Here is a 17,203-nt window from a genome sequence, read left to right on the forward strand (position 1 = left end):
TCAAAATTTTCTTGACCTTATTGTAGTGTCGGGGTCAGACTCCGAACCAGATAACAACTCTGACTGATCAGAATCGGGGACAAACCACCTGGAACATGACATCCTTAGTGCAGTGAACAACATGAATGTTTAGAAAATATTAAAAATAACAGTGTGGTTTCCATGTTGGAGCGCTTGAGTAACAATATGGAGTCATATAAGTGCGGCAATAAGTCGCAGGTCCAATAATGTTACTTATATCACAAGCACCATGTCATATTTTTAAAAAAAACTAGCGATCAATCTGAACACTTTCAATGTTATGCTCATGTAAGGTTCATAATCAGGTCAAACGTTGGTTTACAGACTGGTCTATAAATAATTACAAGCAACAACTGTAAATCACAGGAACAGCTTCACACCATGAATTGCTCTCTGACACCTGCGCCCATGCTCCATGATGTCTGTCACCTATTATACATACCTTATATGTGCATAGATAACAGATACTTGTTGATTTTTGCTTGTACTGTTTTTTATTAGAAAGTTATTACTTGTGTTGATGAGTTCAGGTTTGTAAGGAAATTAGAAAAGGAGTTGAAAGCATATAGTTATAGTTACGCTATAAACAGATAAAACCTTTTTTCCCCACTTTCTGACATTAAACCGGACTAACCATTTCCTGTTTGCCAAATACCAGAATAATGATTACTACTTTAAATTCAGAAGTTGACAGATATGTCATTATTCAGTGGACTTAAATATGAAGTCGAATGTTTTATGTATTTTTATGTTTTTGCATTTGGCTGGCACCTTTAGATAAAGCGAGTTTTAAATGAGGATATAACAAGCTACTGAAAAGGAAGATATAGTCATGCTGTCTCAAAGTTAACACTGTAGGGCAGTACAGGCTAGATGCTAACAGAGCTAACAAATTGGGAGTCATTCCTTTAAGTCGATGACATGACTTTGTGAAACGGCTGCAACTAACAATTATATTAGTAATCGATTAATCTGTTGATTATTTTGACAGTGAAAAAAAACTATAAATCTCACAACAATGCAAAACTTGACCATATCATATTTATGTTTAAAAACTTAAAACAAGTAATGCCTTGGCCTGCCTGTGTTTTCGACCAGCACCATCTGCCTCTTAAGACCGGGATATATTGAATCTGTAAACCATTCTGCATCTTGGTCATGACGACAGAAAGAAAAAGTGAGGTTAAACACGGGGGAGGGAGTAATAGCTGGCCGTAAGACGTGGCTCAGTTGTGTTTCAGATATTAAAAAGTTTTTAGAAGTTAAGGGGGAGCTACAGCAGCTGAGGTAAGCGGGGAAGAAATCTTGACCAACTTCAAAATTGGAAAGAGACGGGCATCCCTTTGCGTCCCGTGTGGGCTCCATTCGGTTGGATTTAGATGCCCTGAAATTTTTTGCTAATTAAGCAACAAAGTTATCAGCTTGTAATAGTTTGGCCCAAGCTCTTAGGTAATTTTAATGATTAGCTACATCTGCCTCTAAATATAAAAACAGGGAAATACATTTTGTATCTTTGAACGTTTAAGTAAGGAAAAAACAGCTTATTTGCAAATGACTGAAACTTTCTTGTAAGTTAGCTAAGTTAAAACATAGTAGTGTTGCACCTTCTGCAGATTCCTGAGCTGAGCTGATAACTCAATGTTTGCAAACCCCGTCAACACACTCGGTGCATATTGAACAACAACCCTTTATATGAAAAGATTTTGTGCAAATCCTTGAATCTAAGGGACAACCTCAGATTTAAACATATATGATCACTTTTATGTGATCAAATATCACATAAAAGTGATGTGATACATGATCACATATATCACATGTGATCATTATATTATGACCAGTGTGAGCAAAGGTCATAAAAGGTCATAAAAGTTTCTCCCCTACAATGTTTAGCTGTCTGGTATTGAGACTCCTCTCAGATGCATATAGAAAATCAAACTCGTGGCTAACACTGATGACTACAGATCAGATTTTTTGTTTGTCATCCTACAGTCAAACTGTGTTGTGATTTTATTTTACTGGCCTACACAAAGTAGTGAATAACTCCAACTTTAAACGGTGCTTAAAGCTGGTGTATATAACTTTTATGGAAAATATTTTTGTACATATTTGTTGAAACTCACTATGTCGGGACAGTATGGTAGGAGAAGTCCTCTGCCTTTCCCCCGTTCTATCTAAAAACAACCAATCAGAGCCAGGAGGCGGGTCTTAGCGCTCGTCAATCACGATCTAGTGTGGCGCTGCTCATCCCTTTTCCACTACAGATTTAGTCCCTCAGCAGATGTTGTTGTGAATGCTAAGGCTAGTTAGCGTAGCCATGGATTATGGCGAATAAATCGTTTTCCTGTAATGGTAAGCTGTTTCTCCACCATTATCACATTTAGCAGCGGATACATGAGGTAGCAAACTGTCACAACGCTATGAACAAATATGTAAAAAAACATTCATGTTAAAAGCCACATACTGCAGCTTTAAGGAGACCACAGGTGTCAAACCCAAGGCCCGTGGGCCAAATCTGGCTCACCATAGCTTTTTATGTGGCCCTCTAGATTCTAGATTAAACACTAAGTGTGTTTAAATATTATGTTATTAATCAAGTCAATGCAGTTTTTATCCATTTACTGACTAATTATATCTATCAGTCCATTCAATTTCTTGAGGATTATTGTGGAAATTTACACAAAATCAACAAATCCTCGCACTTTATTGTGCCAACACATAATTGAGAATTTATTGCAAATTTTTCTCAAAAACTTTCTTACTTGTGCTAAACCTCTACCTCAGCCGTAATAGATGTCAGATTATAGTCCATGATCTATACAGAGTAATAAATCAAAACTAAATAATCATAAATTAATAAAATCATAAATAAGCAAAACTATCACAAATATTTCTAAAATTAGTACCACATTTCTTGCAAAAGAAAATCACAAAAATGATCACAAAATCCTGGAGGGACTGAAAAGATGTTCAAGAATAATACTTAATTTGATATTTTAAAAGTTCGTGAACATGTTTTATCAATACATTCTGGCACAACCGGCCCTTTAAGAGCATTCGTGATCTTGATTTGGCCCAAAACTGAAATTATTTTGACACCCCTGTTTGATTGTTGCTGCCTCTCATTTCCAGTCTGGACGTCTACACTCATGTTCTTCCCTCATGCTCGTTCAGTCTCCTCACTTTGCGACCGTCTCTACCCCTAAAGCTCTCTGGAGCCTGTCGAGGTCTGGGTTACGCTTTAGCTCATCGCTGTGTGAAGCCCACAGATGTCACAAGACCTGACAGAGTGTGATGCTGCCATCAAAGAGCAATGAGTTGTCAGCATGCTGGTCATTTAAGTGTCTCCTCCCCCCCCCCCCCCCCCACACAAACAAAAGATTTCTGCAGCGACAGTACAGAAGTAAACTTGATCATAACTTTACTTCTTGAAGTAGACGTTGTCCTCTTCCCAAAACCAGGTGTAGGTCAGGTTGCCAGGGTAGGCCTCCGCTTGGCAGGTGAAGAGTGCGTTCTGAGATATGTTTACGGTGACGTTTTCTGGTGGCGAGACAATGTACGGAGGCCCTGAGGGAGTGGAAAGAAAGAAAGCTGAAATTTGAGTCTTCTCTGTAGCACCGACAGCAACCATTAACAAGTGACGACAAGAGAAACGCCGTTGCTCTTTTTCATACTGATTCACTACTATTTTTGCCAGTGAAACTGTCATTCTTTTTTTCTCTCTGTTTTTGGTTTTTAGCGGAGCATCAGCAAAAAATTGTAAATACAATATAGAAGATTCAAACCTCGTTTACATTCTGTGTGTTAAGATACTTTATTTTAATGAAAAATAATACAAATAGGAACAACAGCAAGAACAAAGAGAAGACAAGAGCTTTATATATCTATCCATCCATTTTCTTTACACCCTTGTCCCTTAGTGGGGTCGGGAGGGTTGCTGGTGCCCATCTCCAGCTAATGTTCCGGGCGAGTGGCAGGGTACACTCTGGACAGGTCACCAGTCTGCCGCAGGGCAACACAGAGGACAAACAATCATGCACACACACACTCACACCTAGGGGCAATTTGGAGAGGCCAATTAACCTAACAGTCATGTTTTTGGACTGTGGGAGGAAACCGGAGTACCCGGAGAAAACCCACAGGGAGAACATGCAAACTCCATGCAGAAAGACCCCAGGCCGGGAATCGAACCCAGAACCTTCTTGCTGCAAGGCAACAGCTCTACCAACTGCGCCACTGTGCATATATATATATATATATATATATATATATATATATATATATATATATATATATATATATATATATACCCTCCGCGGGTGGTCTCTTTCATTCTCTGAGCTCGGGTCCTATACCAGAGGCCTGGGAGCTTGAGGGTTCTGCGCAGTATCTTGGCTGTGCCTAGAACTGCACATTTCTGGACTGAGATGTCTGATGTTGTTCCTGGGATCTGTTTTAGCCACTGCTCCAGTTTGGGGGTGACTGCCCCGAGGGCCCCGATGACCACAGGCACCACTGTGGTCTTCACCTTCCAGGCCTTTTCCAGTTCCTCTCTGAGGCCCTGGTATTTCTCCAGTATCTCGTGCTCCTTTTTCCTGATGTTGTAGTCACTTGGTATTGCTACATCCACTACAACGGCTTTCCTCTGTTCTTTATCCACCACCACAATGTCCGGTTGGTTCGCCATTTCCATTTTGTCTGTCTGGATCTGGAAGTCCCACAGGATCTTAGCTCGGTCATTCTCCACCACCTTTGGGGGTGTTTCCCACTTCAATCTCAGGGCTTCCAGTCCATATTCTGCACAGATGTTTCTGTACCAGTTCCAGTCCATGGAACTGGTACAGAAACCACTTCTGGTACAGAAGTCACTTGGTTATGTCGTTTCATGTACGCTTTCCCTGCCAGCATCTTGCACCCTGCTGTTATGTGCTGGACTGTCTCAGGGGCCTCCTTGCACAACCTACACCTTGGGTCTTGTCTGGTGTGGTAGAGCTGAGCCTCTATTGCTCTGGTGTTTAGGGCCTGTTCCTGTGCAGCCAGGATGAGTGCCTCTGTGCTGTCCTTGAGTCCAGCTTTTAACAGCCATTGGTAAAATTTCCTGATATCAGCCACTTCAGTTATTTGTTGGTGGACATCCCATGTAGGGGCTTGTCCTCCCATGATGGTACCTCTAGCACCTCGTCCTCTGTTCCCCATTGTCTGAGACATTCGCTGAGCACATCGTCTGTTGAGGCTTTGTCCTTGATGTATTTATGGATCTTGGATGTTTCATCCTGGACAGTGGCTCTCACACTCACTCAGTCACTCAGTCCTCTGCCTCCTTCCTTACGGCTAGTGTACAGTCTGAGGGTGCTGGATTTGGGGTGGAACCCTCCATGCATGGTTAGTAGCTTCCGAGTCTTAACATCCATGGCCTTTATCTCTTCCATTGGCCAGCTAATTATTCCTGCAGGGTATCTGATTAGTGGTAAGGCATAGCTGTTTATTGCACAGATCTTATTCTTGCCATTGAGCTGGCTTCTCAGGACTTGCCTTATTCGTTGGAGGTATTTGGCTGTGGCTCCTTTCCTTGTGACCTCATCAAGGTTGCCATTTGCTTGTGGTATTCACAGGTACTTGTAACTGTGCTCTATGTCTGCTATTGTTCCTCCTTGGAGTGAGACCCTTTCTGTATGGACGATCTTCCCTCTCTTTGTAACCATCCGACCACACTTCTCTAGTCCGAATGACATCCCAATGTCAGTGCTGTAGATCCTGGTGGTGTGGATCAGTGAGTCGATGTCTCGCTCGCTCTTAGCGTACAGCTTGATGTCATCCATGTAGAGGAGGTGACTGATTGTGGCCCCATTCTTAAGTCGATATCCGTAGCCAGTCTTGTTGATGATTTGGCCTAGGGGGTTCAGGCCTAGGCAGAACAGCAGTGGGGACAGAGCATCTCCTTGGTATATGCCACATTTGATGGATACTTGTACAAGTGGTTTGCAGTTGGCTTCAAGGGTGGTTTTCCACAGCCCATTGAGTTTGCAATGAAGGTTCTTAGAGTCCTATTGATGTTGTACATCTCTAAGCATTCAATGATCCAAGTGTGTGGCATTGAGTCATAGGGTTTCTTGTAATCAATCCAAGCGGTGTACAGGTTGGTGTGTCGAGTTTTGCAGTCTCGGGCGACTGTGTGGTCTACCAGGAGTTGGTATTTGGCTCCTCTGCTATTTATGCTTATGCCCTTCTGTGCTCTGCTCATGTATTTATCCATGTGCCCGCTTACCTTAGCCGCTATGATGCCTGACATGAGCTTCCATGTTGTAGAGAGACAGGTTATTGGCCGATAGTTGGATGGGACTGAACCCTTGGAGGGATCCTTCTGGATCAGGATTGTGCGTCCTTCAGTTAACCATTCAGGGTGAGTCCCATTTTGTAGCAGCTGTAAGTCGCTCATGGAGGGCAGTGAGTTTCTTCAGCCAGTAGGTATGGATCATGTCAGGTCCTGGTGCTGTCCAGTTTTTCATACCCGAGACTCTTTCTTGGACATCTGCCACAGTGATGGTTACCGGGGCTTGCTCAGGGAGGTTGCTGTGGTCCTCTCGTAGAGAGGTTAGCCACTGTGCATTGCTGTTGTGGGACGCCTCCCTTTCCCATATGCCTTTCCAGTATTGTCCAGTCTCCAGCCTTGGTGGGTTTGCTCTGTTGTTATTACCCTGCCATTGGGAGTACACTTTAGCTGGTTGGGTGGAGAAGAGCCGGTTAATCCTCCTGGCTTCATTCTCTCTCGTGTATCTCTTTAGGCGGCTGTCCAAGGCTTGGAGCCTTGTTTGGCAGTTTCAAGTGCTTCAGGTATGGGTATCTGGCTGTACTTCTTAGGTACTGATCTTTTCATTGCACCCCTTTGGAGCTCTGACAGTTGGCTCACTTCCCTCCTTGTTATCTTGATTTTAGCCTCTAACCGTCTTTTCCATGATGGGTATTGGGTCTCATGGTTGCTCTTATAGCCAAGCATCTCAAGGATCACTGATGCTGAGTTGTATATCAGCTCATTAGTTTCTGTTATGGTGTTGGTAGGGATAGTTCTCAAGGCTGCATTCACATCTTTGATTAGACTTTCTGATGGTACTTCACTCAGCCATTGTAATTGGCGTTGGGGCTGTTTGGTGTTCATTCTGGCCACGATTCTCTCTCTCAGGTCAGTTGCTGCCTCGTTCAGCTTTGGTGTTTCATTCATTACTGTGGCTACATACCCAGTCTCTGGGCGGGTAAGTTGTAGTTATATAGCTGGCTGCTCTCTCTCTCTCTCTCTCTCTCTCTTATATATATATATATATATATATATATATATATATATATATAAAAAACACTATTTGACCTGATCTCTACGTAAGCTGAAGATGAACATCGATGGTTGTTTGTTCCTGTTTTCTTGTGTTGGACTGATGACCCGTCCAAACGGCGCCTGAGATATTCACGACCTCACAGGTAAGCCGATAAGCAATTGATCGCATGATAAGTTAAAATGAGCTCCATAATTTCCGATTTGATGATTATTAACATTATTTGAAGAGCCATTTTTGTTTTTCATTTTATAATCTATTTTATTTACGGGTTTGGTTGTGTGTAGTTTTTACTTCACAGTTATCTACTGCTAGTTGTTGTGTTTCATATTGGATATTTAAAATGGTCTTCCACTCTCAGCGTTAAGCGTTCTTCACACAGTTAAAGTTTATTTATCTTAGAGAGTTGGAACTACATCATTATGCCATTATCAACATATTAATTGAAAATGGTATCAGAAAGACAACGTTATTCTTTATTGCAATAATTTCTGGGACAAAACTAACCAGAAATTCTCAAATCCTCAGTTTGTGATCAGGGAGACCCTCAGTAAGCCTAATGAACCGAGATACCCAAATGAATACTGTTAATATTAATATTTTTGCACTTTTCAATGAAAAAAAAAAAGTAGCATAAAGAAACTCTCAGGCTTCTTCTCTTAGCAAATGTCAGTGTGAGCAAAAGCACACGCTACGCACTATTTACATTACCTCACCTCAGTCTGGCGGACGACACAGAGAGCAGCCGGCTACTGTAACCTTAATAGTAGTCGCAGCTGTAACTCAGGCATGCTTTACATTGTTATCCCTCCGGCCTCCTGAGGTGCCGCGGGTTTTGCAGAAAACTCAATAAAAGCAGCAGAACCCATGAATGGTAAGCGGCCTTTCATGACAGAAACCTCCCGGTTATTTTCCTCTCCGGGTGTTCAGCTTCACACATCGGCCGGGACAACCGGCAGGCACTTCACTCGGCAATTTAAAAAAACAAAACAAAAAAAAAACGTCGCCACGGGGATCAGATTGTTTTACGTTTCATATTGAAACACTGAATAAAAGTAGATGATGGTGGTGGTGGTGGTCGGGGGGGAAACACACTTATTGTGGATTTTACAATTGACGGATTATTGCGCGAGCACTTGGGAGGTGTAGCAGTGGATCGCAGTGGTGTAAATCTGATATTAATATGACAGAGGTTAACAAGCAGTCACAGAGTCTCAGATTAAACATTAGCATCTCGCCTGGCTGGTGACAGAGGGGGGCAATAAGGACTAACACCATTAACGCTCCTCCTTTCGCTGGTCGCTCTATTAAAAAATAGGCAGGCGGAGAGGAGCCATCTTAAAAGTTCATTTTTTATGATGCTATTTAAAGACACGAGGGCTTGTTTTGTAGAAACACTTTAATGACTTCCTTATCAGGAGATAACAAAGCTAACAGGTTAATACATTTAATGGGTGTTAGTGTTTTTTAAAATCAGAAAATGAGCCTCATCAAAACACAGACAAACCATCTTTGGTAAAGAGTACCATCTTTAAAATTTATAACACTCAAATTTCATCTGAGCTCTGTCTCACTGGCTAGACAGCACACAAAAAGGCTCTATAAGCCAACATAGAATAATACAGCATCAGTGTTTGTTTCAAGGAATTTACTTCCAAAGTGCAAAATAAATAAAAAAATGATATACATGCTGTAAATCTCAATAACAGACTGCTGCTAACTCTGCTTTGTGTCAAACTTAAATGTTTCAGATCAAACTAATTTTGAGATCAAATTCTGATAATTTGAGTAATTCACAAAATACATTTTCCAAAATATTATTTCATTAACTCTGCCAGAATTTTTTTTTAAAGTTAATAGATCATGTCCGACAATATGACTAAAAGACTTTAAAAAGGGAATACTTCATCCCCTAATCCAAAGAAGTGAATTCTGGATTCTGCTTACCAGTGAAAAAAACCCCAACTAAATCTTGTGGGAAAATGTCCGACCATCAGACTATAACCTTAAGTTCAGGCAAACCTGCATTTTACAGAACAGTAAGCCAAAGCGCAGCAGGAAGTCCACCTCTGAATGGCTCAAACCAAACAAAAGGAAGTTTTTGGAGGGGCCAAGTCAAAGTTCAAATTTAAATTTAACCTTGAGTGACATTCATGCTAGAAATCCCTTTGAACGTGGCTGAATTAAAACAACTCTGCAAGAAGTAGAGGTGGGGTCACAGTTCCTTTACCGCACTGCAAAAGTCTTATTGCAAATGAAACGTGTTATAGGTTAAGGGGGCAAATGTGGATAGATTTTTTTTGCCTAACAATATATATAACTAAACAAAATTTAAACTTGTATTTTCTCTTATTTTTGACATTCATTTGACAATTTGAGACCAAAAAAAAGTGAAAACTGAAGAATTTTGGAAAGGCATAAATTCTTACAGCCACATCTTTCTACATCTGTATCCAAATAAGATGCGTCTTGACAATGCGACTCCTCTATTTGCTACAACAAAATAATAGCTAAGTGTTTGCTTATACTGTCTGCTGTCTGTATTTGCTGTTCTGTGAACACAGAGAACTGCAATTTCACTGCTGTTTGTACCTACAGAAGTCAAGCGTTAAAATAGACTTGATGCCCACTCTGCCGTAAAAGCGAGGCGTTCGGCTGCTTGTTAAATACACACTGTTAACTCCCTGAAGCAGCGGCGTATCGGGAGGCTGTTAGCACGAACCCATCTATCTGATCCGCATCTAGCAGAGAGAGGCGGGTTAATGGACCAGAGACAGACGGGGACGTTCCGGCTGTATGTACACATTTACACAGGCGGGCCGTAGAGCTAAGCGTCGGTCTGCCTGATACCTCCCCGCAAGGTACGTTTAACACATGAGTGTGCCAGGAAGCCGCCTTTAGGTTTAAATGCTGAAACTGAGCCGGTCGGGTTGATGCACGGCCAACCCAAGGCTGCGAACGAAGACCGACAGATGAGTCGTTTAGTTTTAAAGTTTGATGACGCGATCAAAAACGGGAGGCCTTACCTTGAACCAAGAGGCGGGTGGTGTGAAGCACCTCTCCCTGGTCGCTGTACGCTCTGCACGTGTACGCCCCTCTGTCGTCTCTGGTGATGCCGAGAATGGTCAGGCTGCCATCGTGTACCTTTAGGTCAGAAACAAAGGAGATGCCGTCAAGCTTCTTTTTGATTTTCCAGGTATTTATGTGTACCGTTTGTGTTAAACCAAACAATGTAGCGTACAGTGGAGTTGCTGCAGCTGATGTTAAGCAGAAGAGTCACTGGAGCTTTACATCAATAAAATATCTGAGTTTCTTGGGTGCAAGCGTTGCTCCAGATTCCACTAACGGGAGAGCTCCAGCTGTTATAAAACACAGTTCATCGTAATTATGAAGAAAAGCAACTTAAGCATCAGACGGCTTTGGGAGAAAATTGTGGAGATGTCTGAAGGAGGGTTAGGTTTAGAGCTGAGATCGGGCCTAAAGAAAATCCAACTCGAAGTAAACGAGATACATATTTGAATTAAGCTTTCACAGCTTTCGTCTTTAGACCATAATTTGAGTAAGAAGTGCAACTTCTCCCGCTTTTAGCTTTCGTTTACCATCTTCCAACTCCATTATGTTGCTTTTTGTAACCTCAGGGTGAGTCAAGTGCAGATCATCTGGGATGTGTGATTGATAGGAGCGAATTTGTTGTGCAGTCTAATGAGCTTCTGCACCTTCCTTTCCCTCAACAGGGTAAGTTTCTTTCTCCTCTACTTAGACTACATTCAGTCAGTTAACACAACTTTATGTTACGTTTTCGTTTGGCTTTCTCTGTGTCATATGCTCCGTACACTTATTGAATGTGCCACAAAAGCCTGAGCTTTTTCTTTTTTATAGCATGAATCTGGAGTGAAAATGACAGAGGAACCAGAGGAGCTAATCAGAGGGAAGCGGCACCAGCAGAAGAAGCGCACAGGTAGCGCAGGATGAGGTGATAGATAACAGCTGTGCAGATATTAGGCTGACAGGCAGAGGGGAAGGTGAAAGAAGAACAGAAGGACGCAAAGAAGTAACTGCAAGGGTACAGAATAAATACTAATCTAAGACAACACAGGCAGGAGCACAAAGAGGCAAGAGTGATAAATAAATGAACAAAGACATTATACAAAATTCAGGAGCCAAGGAAATAAACTGCAAAGAAAGAAACCCCAAAGTATAAACATCCTCATGTAACGACGGCAACAACACAAACCATTCATTTCTTCACACCACTGCAGTTTCAGAAGAACAGAGATGTGAGAGGTTATTGTAAAGGAAACTTCGGAGACGTGTCCGAGACGCATTCAGGCTGCGAAAGAGAGAGAGAGTGCCAGACTTTCAGTAGAATCCAGATGAGCCGAGTAACTTCACCTGTTCCATGAGCTTTCAACCTCCATCTGGAATAAAATACGCTGGATTTGCTTTCTTAGTTATAAGAATCTGCATCCGAAGATAAATAGAGACTCTCGTTTTAGTTGTGTTAGCTGCACTAAAGCCAAAAACAGTTTAAAATAACTTCCTTAAAAATAGATTTGTTTAAAAAACTGTTTGACTACTTCTATTAAGCCCATGGTACGACAATTGCTTTTATTTTTTTGTGATGGGAATCAACAGCCTTACCTCCGGTTTGCCTTTAACATTAAACTTGTTAAAGTGTGATTGCTACATTTTGTAAGCCTGAAAACATCACATTCTGTTCCCAAGAAATCCCTGCAATGAAGGAGCACATGAAACAAACCAAAGGCATAAAAAGAAAAAAGAAAAAGAAAGAAAATGCTCATAAATTATGCAACGGGTTGCAAGAGATTCTGTCCATTCAAGTCACACACAGCTGTAGTGTGTCCATTCACGCGGCACAGAGGGGGGAATCAGCGGCGCCTGCAGAATTATTCCCATTCATCCGTCTCTCAAATGTTTGTCGGGCTACTGTTGGATGAACCAAAGCAGCTTTTAACTTCTGCGAGTCTGTTGGCAAACTGGACCGTCATTTATCTTCAGCGAGATAGCACTTTGTGTGGCGCTGCCGCAAGCTAGCAGCACACGTGTCGTGCCGAGTGCCGGGAGCGTTAACTAGTCACTGGTCTGTTGCGAAGTATCACTCTGATGCTTAGGGAGCCATGTGCAAGGATCGAATTAGCCGGGAGAGATTGAAATTGTTCTACTTTCATTAATCCAATAAAAAAAACATTTAACTAAATAGGTGAGATTAAAGTTCAACCTGTAGACTGGAATATTACTTTGTGTTGTCATGTTCAAGTCATAATTTGACATGAAAGCCTCCAGAGATAACATCCGTTTTAGCATGCTAGCATGCTAACCCATAATGTCACTGTATTGTTTTGAAGCAGTTTTTATATTAGACTTTTCTAAAATCTTTACTTACAAAAATTCCTTGTTCACTGTAATAATAATAAAAAAATTCAAATTCTTGAAGTACTTTGAACAAAAAAGTGGAACTACTCTTGCCACTGACTTAACTAAAGAAGCACATTCAATCTGCATTATAGTTAATGCTTTTTAATACCAGTTTCTTAGGAGAATTTTCAACTTGTTCCTTCTAAAACTAAAGGGGTGTGACTCTGACTCAACCACAAACTAGGACAAACCATTTTTAAGGTGTGATGTTATGTAAAATTGACTTTTTTTACCTTAATCTTCATTTTATCATGTTGTTCCCTCATCAAAAACATATGTGGAGTGTTGCTTTGATTTTTTCACGCATGTCTAATAAATTCTTGAATCTTGGCAACCATTCAGGGTGCCTAAACGCTTGCTCCTACAAAACGTCACCCATTTCCTCAAAATGATTGCAAGTGGCTTAAAATAATGCATTGTTGTGAAAGAGGAAAGAGTAGGAGCCTCTTAAAGAGACAGGGGCCCAATTTCAAGGCGTCAAGTTATGAAGTAAAATTTCTTTTTAGTTATGTTTGATATGTACAACATTTTTATGACAACTAAAGGTTGTTATAAAAATTTGTGACTTGATTGTGCTATAAAATGGATGGAAAATACATACCGCCCCTTTAAATCTGAAATGCAAAAACATTACTAGTCTTTATTTTTTTCTTATTTGTACTCATTTTTTTTATTTAAAATAACCAAAACCTGAATACCTGTGTTCATGTTTTAGTTCAATTTATGTATCCAAAACACAGATTAGCGTCTTACATGATCGACTTATAAAATCCATACACTGTCCCAATTTTTCAGGGATCAACTGTTTTATATTTTGTTGGTCTAGAAAAATATTTTTGCTCAATTTCTAGCAATTGAAGAAAAATCCAACAAACCTCGTTGCTTATTCAACACTGTATGTTTCAGTCTACGTATAGAGATAAAAAAAAAAAAAAACAGCTTTTATTTTTCCACATTTACTGACCCAACGTGCAGCCTTAAACCACCGCACTGCAAAAAGTCCCCTTTCAAAAACAAGAAAAAAAAGTACAAAAATAGGGTATAATTTTCTTAAAATAAGAAAAATTATCTGCCAACAGAACAAGAAAATTTATCTTGTCAAGATTTTCTAAAACAAGAAAAAATATCTAACCAAGATAAACCTACAATATCTTAAAATTAGTGTATTTTTACTTAAAACAAGCCAGTTTTACTTATACGAGTAAGATATATTATCTTATTTTAAGAAAAATTATCTCAAGTAAAGAAAATGTTACTTGACACTGAATTTCTTGAAATAGCGTAAAATATTCTTATTTTAAGAAAAATGCTCTATGTATTAAGAAAATAAATCTCATATATTCTATTTGTATTAGTAAAATTGGCTTGTTTTAAGTACAAATACACTAATTTTAAGATATTTGTAGGTTTATCTTGGTTAGATATTTTTTCTTGTTTTAGAAAATCTTGACAAGATAAATTTTCTTGTTCTGTTGGCAGATAATTTTTCTTATTTTAAGAAGATTATACCCTATTTTTGTACTTTTTTTTTCTTGTTTTTGAAAGGGGACTTTTTGCAGTGATATACCTAAATCTAGTTTATTTTTATTGTTGCATAGGATTAAAATATATATTTTGTCATAGCTTTACTCAAGGTTCTTATGCCAAGACAAAAATCTACAAATTGATCCTGTGAATACTGGAACAAGAGATGTTATTGGCTTGCTGAAATGAAGACATAAGTTCAATTACTTTTAACATCTTTATTACATTTAAGTTTCACATAAACAAAATAAAACATGACTACTGGCCAGAATTTAAAGTCTGGATGGGCATCTGATTCTGGAACAATCCTGTAAAATGACAGAACAATGACGATCTGACACATCTGCCGCACTCATAAGATGCCCTAAGAGTCAAGCAAACCAAATTGTCCAAAGCAAAGAAAAATCTTGGGATTAGATGTCAACAATAGGAGCTTCCTCCGCAATGAACTTCTTCCAATAAGCCATAGCCTTTTATATGTGGAAGTCTTGCCTCAGTTACGGACGCCGTTCTCAAGACATCTGTCAGCAGCACAGAGAGGAGTGGCCACAGACAAGCATGCTGAAAGGTGTAGTAGCTGTGATGTCCTCCTTTCAGAAGATCAGGGCAGGCAGGCATGGTTCCAATGGCCAGTAGAAAGTTGGTTTCACGATCACCGCAGAGCTGAAAAGTGGTCTTGTTTGAAGTTGTTGGGTCATCTGCTATTTGGAGCACAGACAGAAAAACAATCGCAAAACAAATCACGTTTAAGGGACTAATCAGTGTCATGATGAATCAGTATCATACATTTCTTACCTCAAGAATGTGAAGGACTCCGTCACTTGCAATTCCCAAAGTTTCAAAGTTTCTTGTAGATGGTGCAATACGTGATTGGAGACTTGTCCGGCATAGGCTTCACCATGGCAACAGTTTGGTTTACTTGAAAAATAAAACAAGTCTTATTTTAGTTCATGTGCTCAATTACAATATTACATGAATTCAAGATGGCAAGAAAGTCATTTTAATTAAATCAAACTACTACTTAAATTCACCAATTAAAAATAGTGTTTAAAATATCCTGGTAACAGTGTGGAATATCTAACCTAGGCTATTAGACTCATTGCATTTAAGTTTTTAAATTACAGCACATCAAACACCCTCAGTTAGTGAAATACTAGGCGGAATTGCCCTTTAACCATTTCCCGAATCAGAAGCTACGAATGAGAAGCCACCTTAGCTATGTTAAAAAACGGAAGCTACCAAGAACTCGTGTCGATATTATTTTTAAGCCACATCTATTGTGGTTCAAAGCTCATATTCACAAGAGCGGCTCTTTAACCGCGGATGAAAATTGGCATATCACGACATGCTAACTAGCTTCAGTTAGCTTATCTTAGAAAGACAGACAACTTTAAACTTACCTCTGAGTACAGCAGCTGTAGGGTCTATACACGTAAAAAAGTCCTCCATCTTCATCCATGTCCAACCGAGATTAGAGAATTTGCCAAAAGAAAATCTTATAAAAGTACAGTAGATAAAAGCTTAGTTAGGCTGTTACAACTGAATTAACCGTTAATGAGGGCAGTTAAATGATCTCTGGCGTTGCCGTTAGTGATGTGCGGATTGATACTGAAATATCGATTCTTCCGATACCAGAACTTAATTCTTTAAAATCTATTGTCAGATCCAAGGATCAATACTTTCAACATTTTAGTAATTTGAGATAATGTAGATTAACAAGAGCACGTTAGAAAGTAACTAAATTATTGAGATCTTGCCTAAATGAAACTTTGTTAATGGGAACTACTTTTTCTTCCGCCTGGTAAGTATGTAAGGTGTAAGGACGTAATGCCCATGCGCAGCGTGCTGCTGACGCTCACTCACTCAGAAATGGACATGTTGACAGATTATAAAAAAGTGACACGGAGCTATTTCAGCTGTCATTTTATAGTAGTTTTAATAATTAAACAATGATGTACATTGCTAAAAAAAAATAAAGGGAACACTTAAACACTTAAGTGAACACTTAAGTGTTCCCTTTATTTTTTTGAGCAGTCTATTTAGTAGGGTTATTACTTAACTAATTTTCCTTTTTTAGTTTGCAACTCCATTTTCACATGTTTTGTATATTTCTGCTGAATTAAAATAGTTTATAGTAAACAAGATTGTTGTCTCAATGTACTTCTGAGTTTAAAATGAGTGCATCAGAGTACATTGTGTTCTTTTTATGAAGCCAAGATATGGATTACATTTATTTTTTATTTAATTAAGAAACAAATTAACTGTCTTTGCACAAAGTATGGGATCTGTATTGCCAATACCATCTTAAATTTTACTCGGTATTGGATCGGAAAGAAAATCTGTTGTATCGAACATTAATACTATCTCACTGACATTTTGGGCGCTTTCCCATTTGGATTGTATGATGTCATAAAAGGGGTTACAAACATGATGAATAAAATATTGTTCAAACTAATATTAGTAACTTATAAAGTAAGAATTTGAAATATAAACCAAAAGTTAAAATATTTATCATGACATTGACCCAATCAATATTGTTGATTCTAATCTCATTGTGTAGAATACCAGCCATTTCAAATCACACATCAATAGAAATTTCATGACATGTCAGTAAGAGGTCCCACATCTTACATCAAGAAGATCAGATTAAGGTCCTTAGCAGATGGAAACATGCCAAGAATTATCTTGATATATAAACTGATATTGTCTCTGAAATTGTTGTGTTAAATGTCAACCGTTTAAATATTAAATTATAATTTCCAGTACACTCTGCCAACTTATACAAGAGTATAAGTTCATGGTTTTTTTTTTTTTTTTCATTGACAAAAACACAAAGGATTCCATTTGGACATAGTCTGTTTTAATTATCTGAAGACATTTCATTAAGTATGTGATTTCGCTTT

At 39.3% G+C, this 17,203-nt stretch overlaps 1 protein-coding gene and 1 long non-coding RNA gene across 7 annotated transcripts in view; both read right to left on the reverse strand.

Moving 5' to 3' along the window:
• The window catches only part of igsf9ba (immunoglobulin superfamily, member 9Ba), a 92,278-nt gene that overhangs the window by 29,477 nt on the left and 45,598 nt on the right, over positions 1–17,203 (reverse strand). For all 6 annotated transcript variants that reach the window (XM_081614329.1, XM_081614327.1, XM_081614328.1 and 3 more), the window contains exons 5-6: positions 10,367–10,484; positions 3,444–3,585 (exon numbers count right to left, since the gene is read on the reverse strand). In XM_081614329.1, coding sequence (XP_081470455.1) covers positions 3,444–3,585; positions 10,367–10,484 — 260 coding nt within the window. The remainder of the gene's footprint in view (positions 1–3,443; positions 3,586–10,366; positions 10,485–17,203) is intronic.
• LOC145554486 (uncharacterized) lies at positions 14,504–16,262 on the reverse strand. The gene is made up of 3 exons (XR_014090453.1): positions 15,701–16,262; positions 15,096–15,218; positions 14,504–15,001 (listed from the first exon to the last, which is right to left on the reverse strand). It is a non-coding gene; the product is annotated as an uncharacterized LOC145554486 (long non-coding RNA).

This window comes from Poecilia reticulata, chromosome 13 (genome assembly GCF_904066995.2).
Source record: "Poecilia reticulata chromosome 13, P_reticulata-male-v2, whole genome shotgun sequence".
Classification (NCBI taxonomy): domain Eukaryota; kingdom Metazoa; phylum Chordata; class Actinopteri; order Cyprinodontiformes; family Poeciliidae; genus Poecilia; species Poecilia reticulata.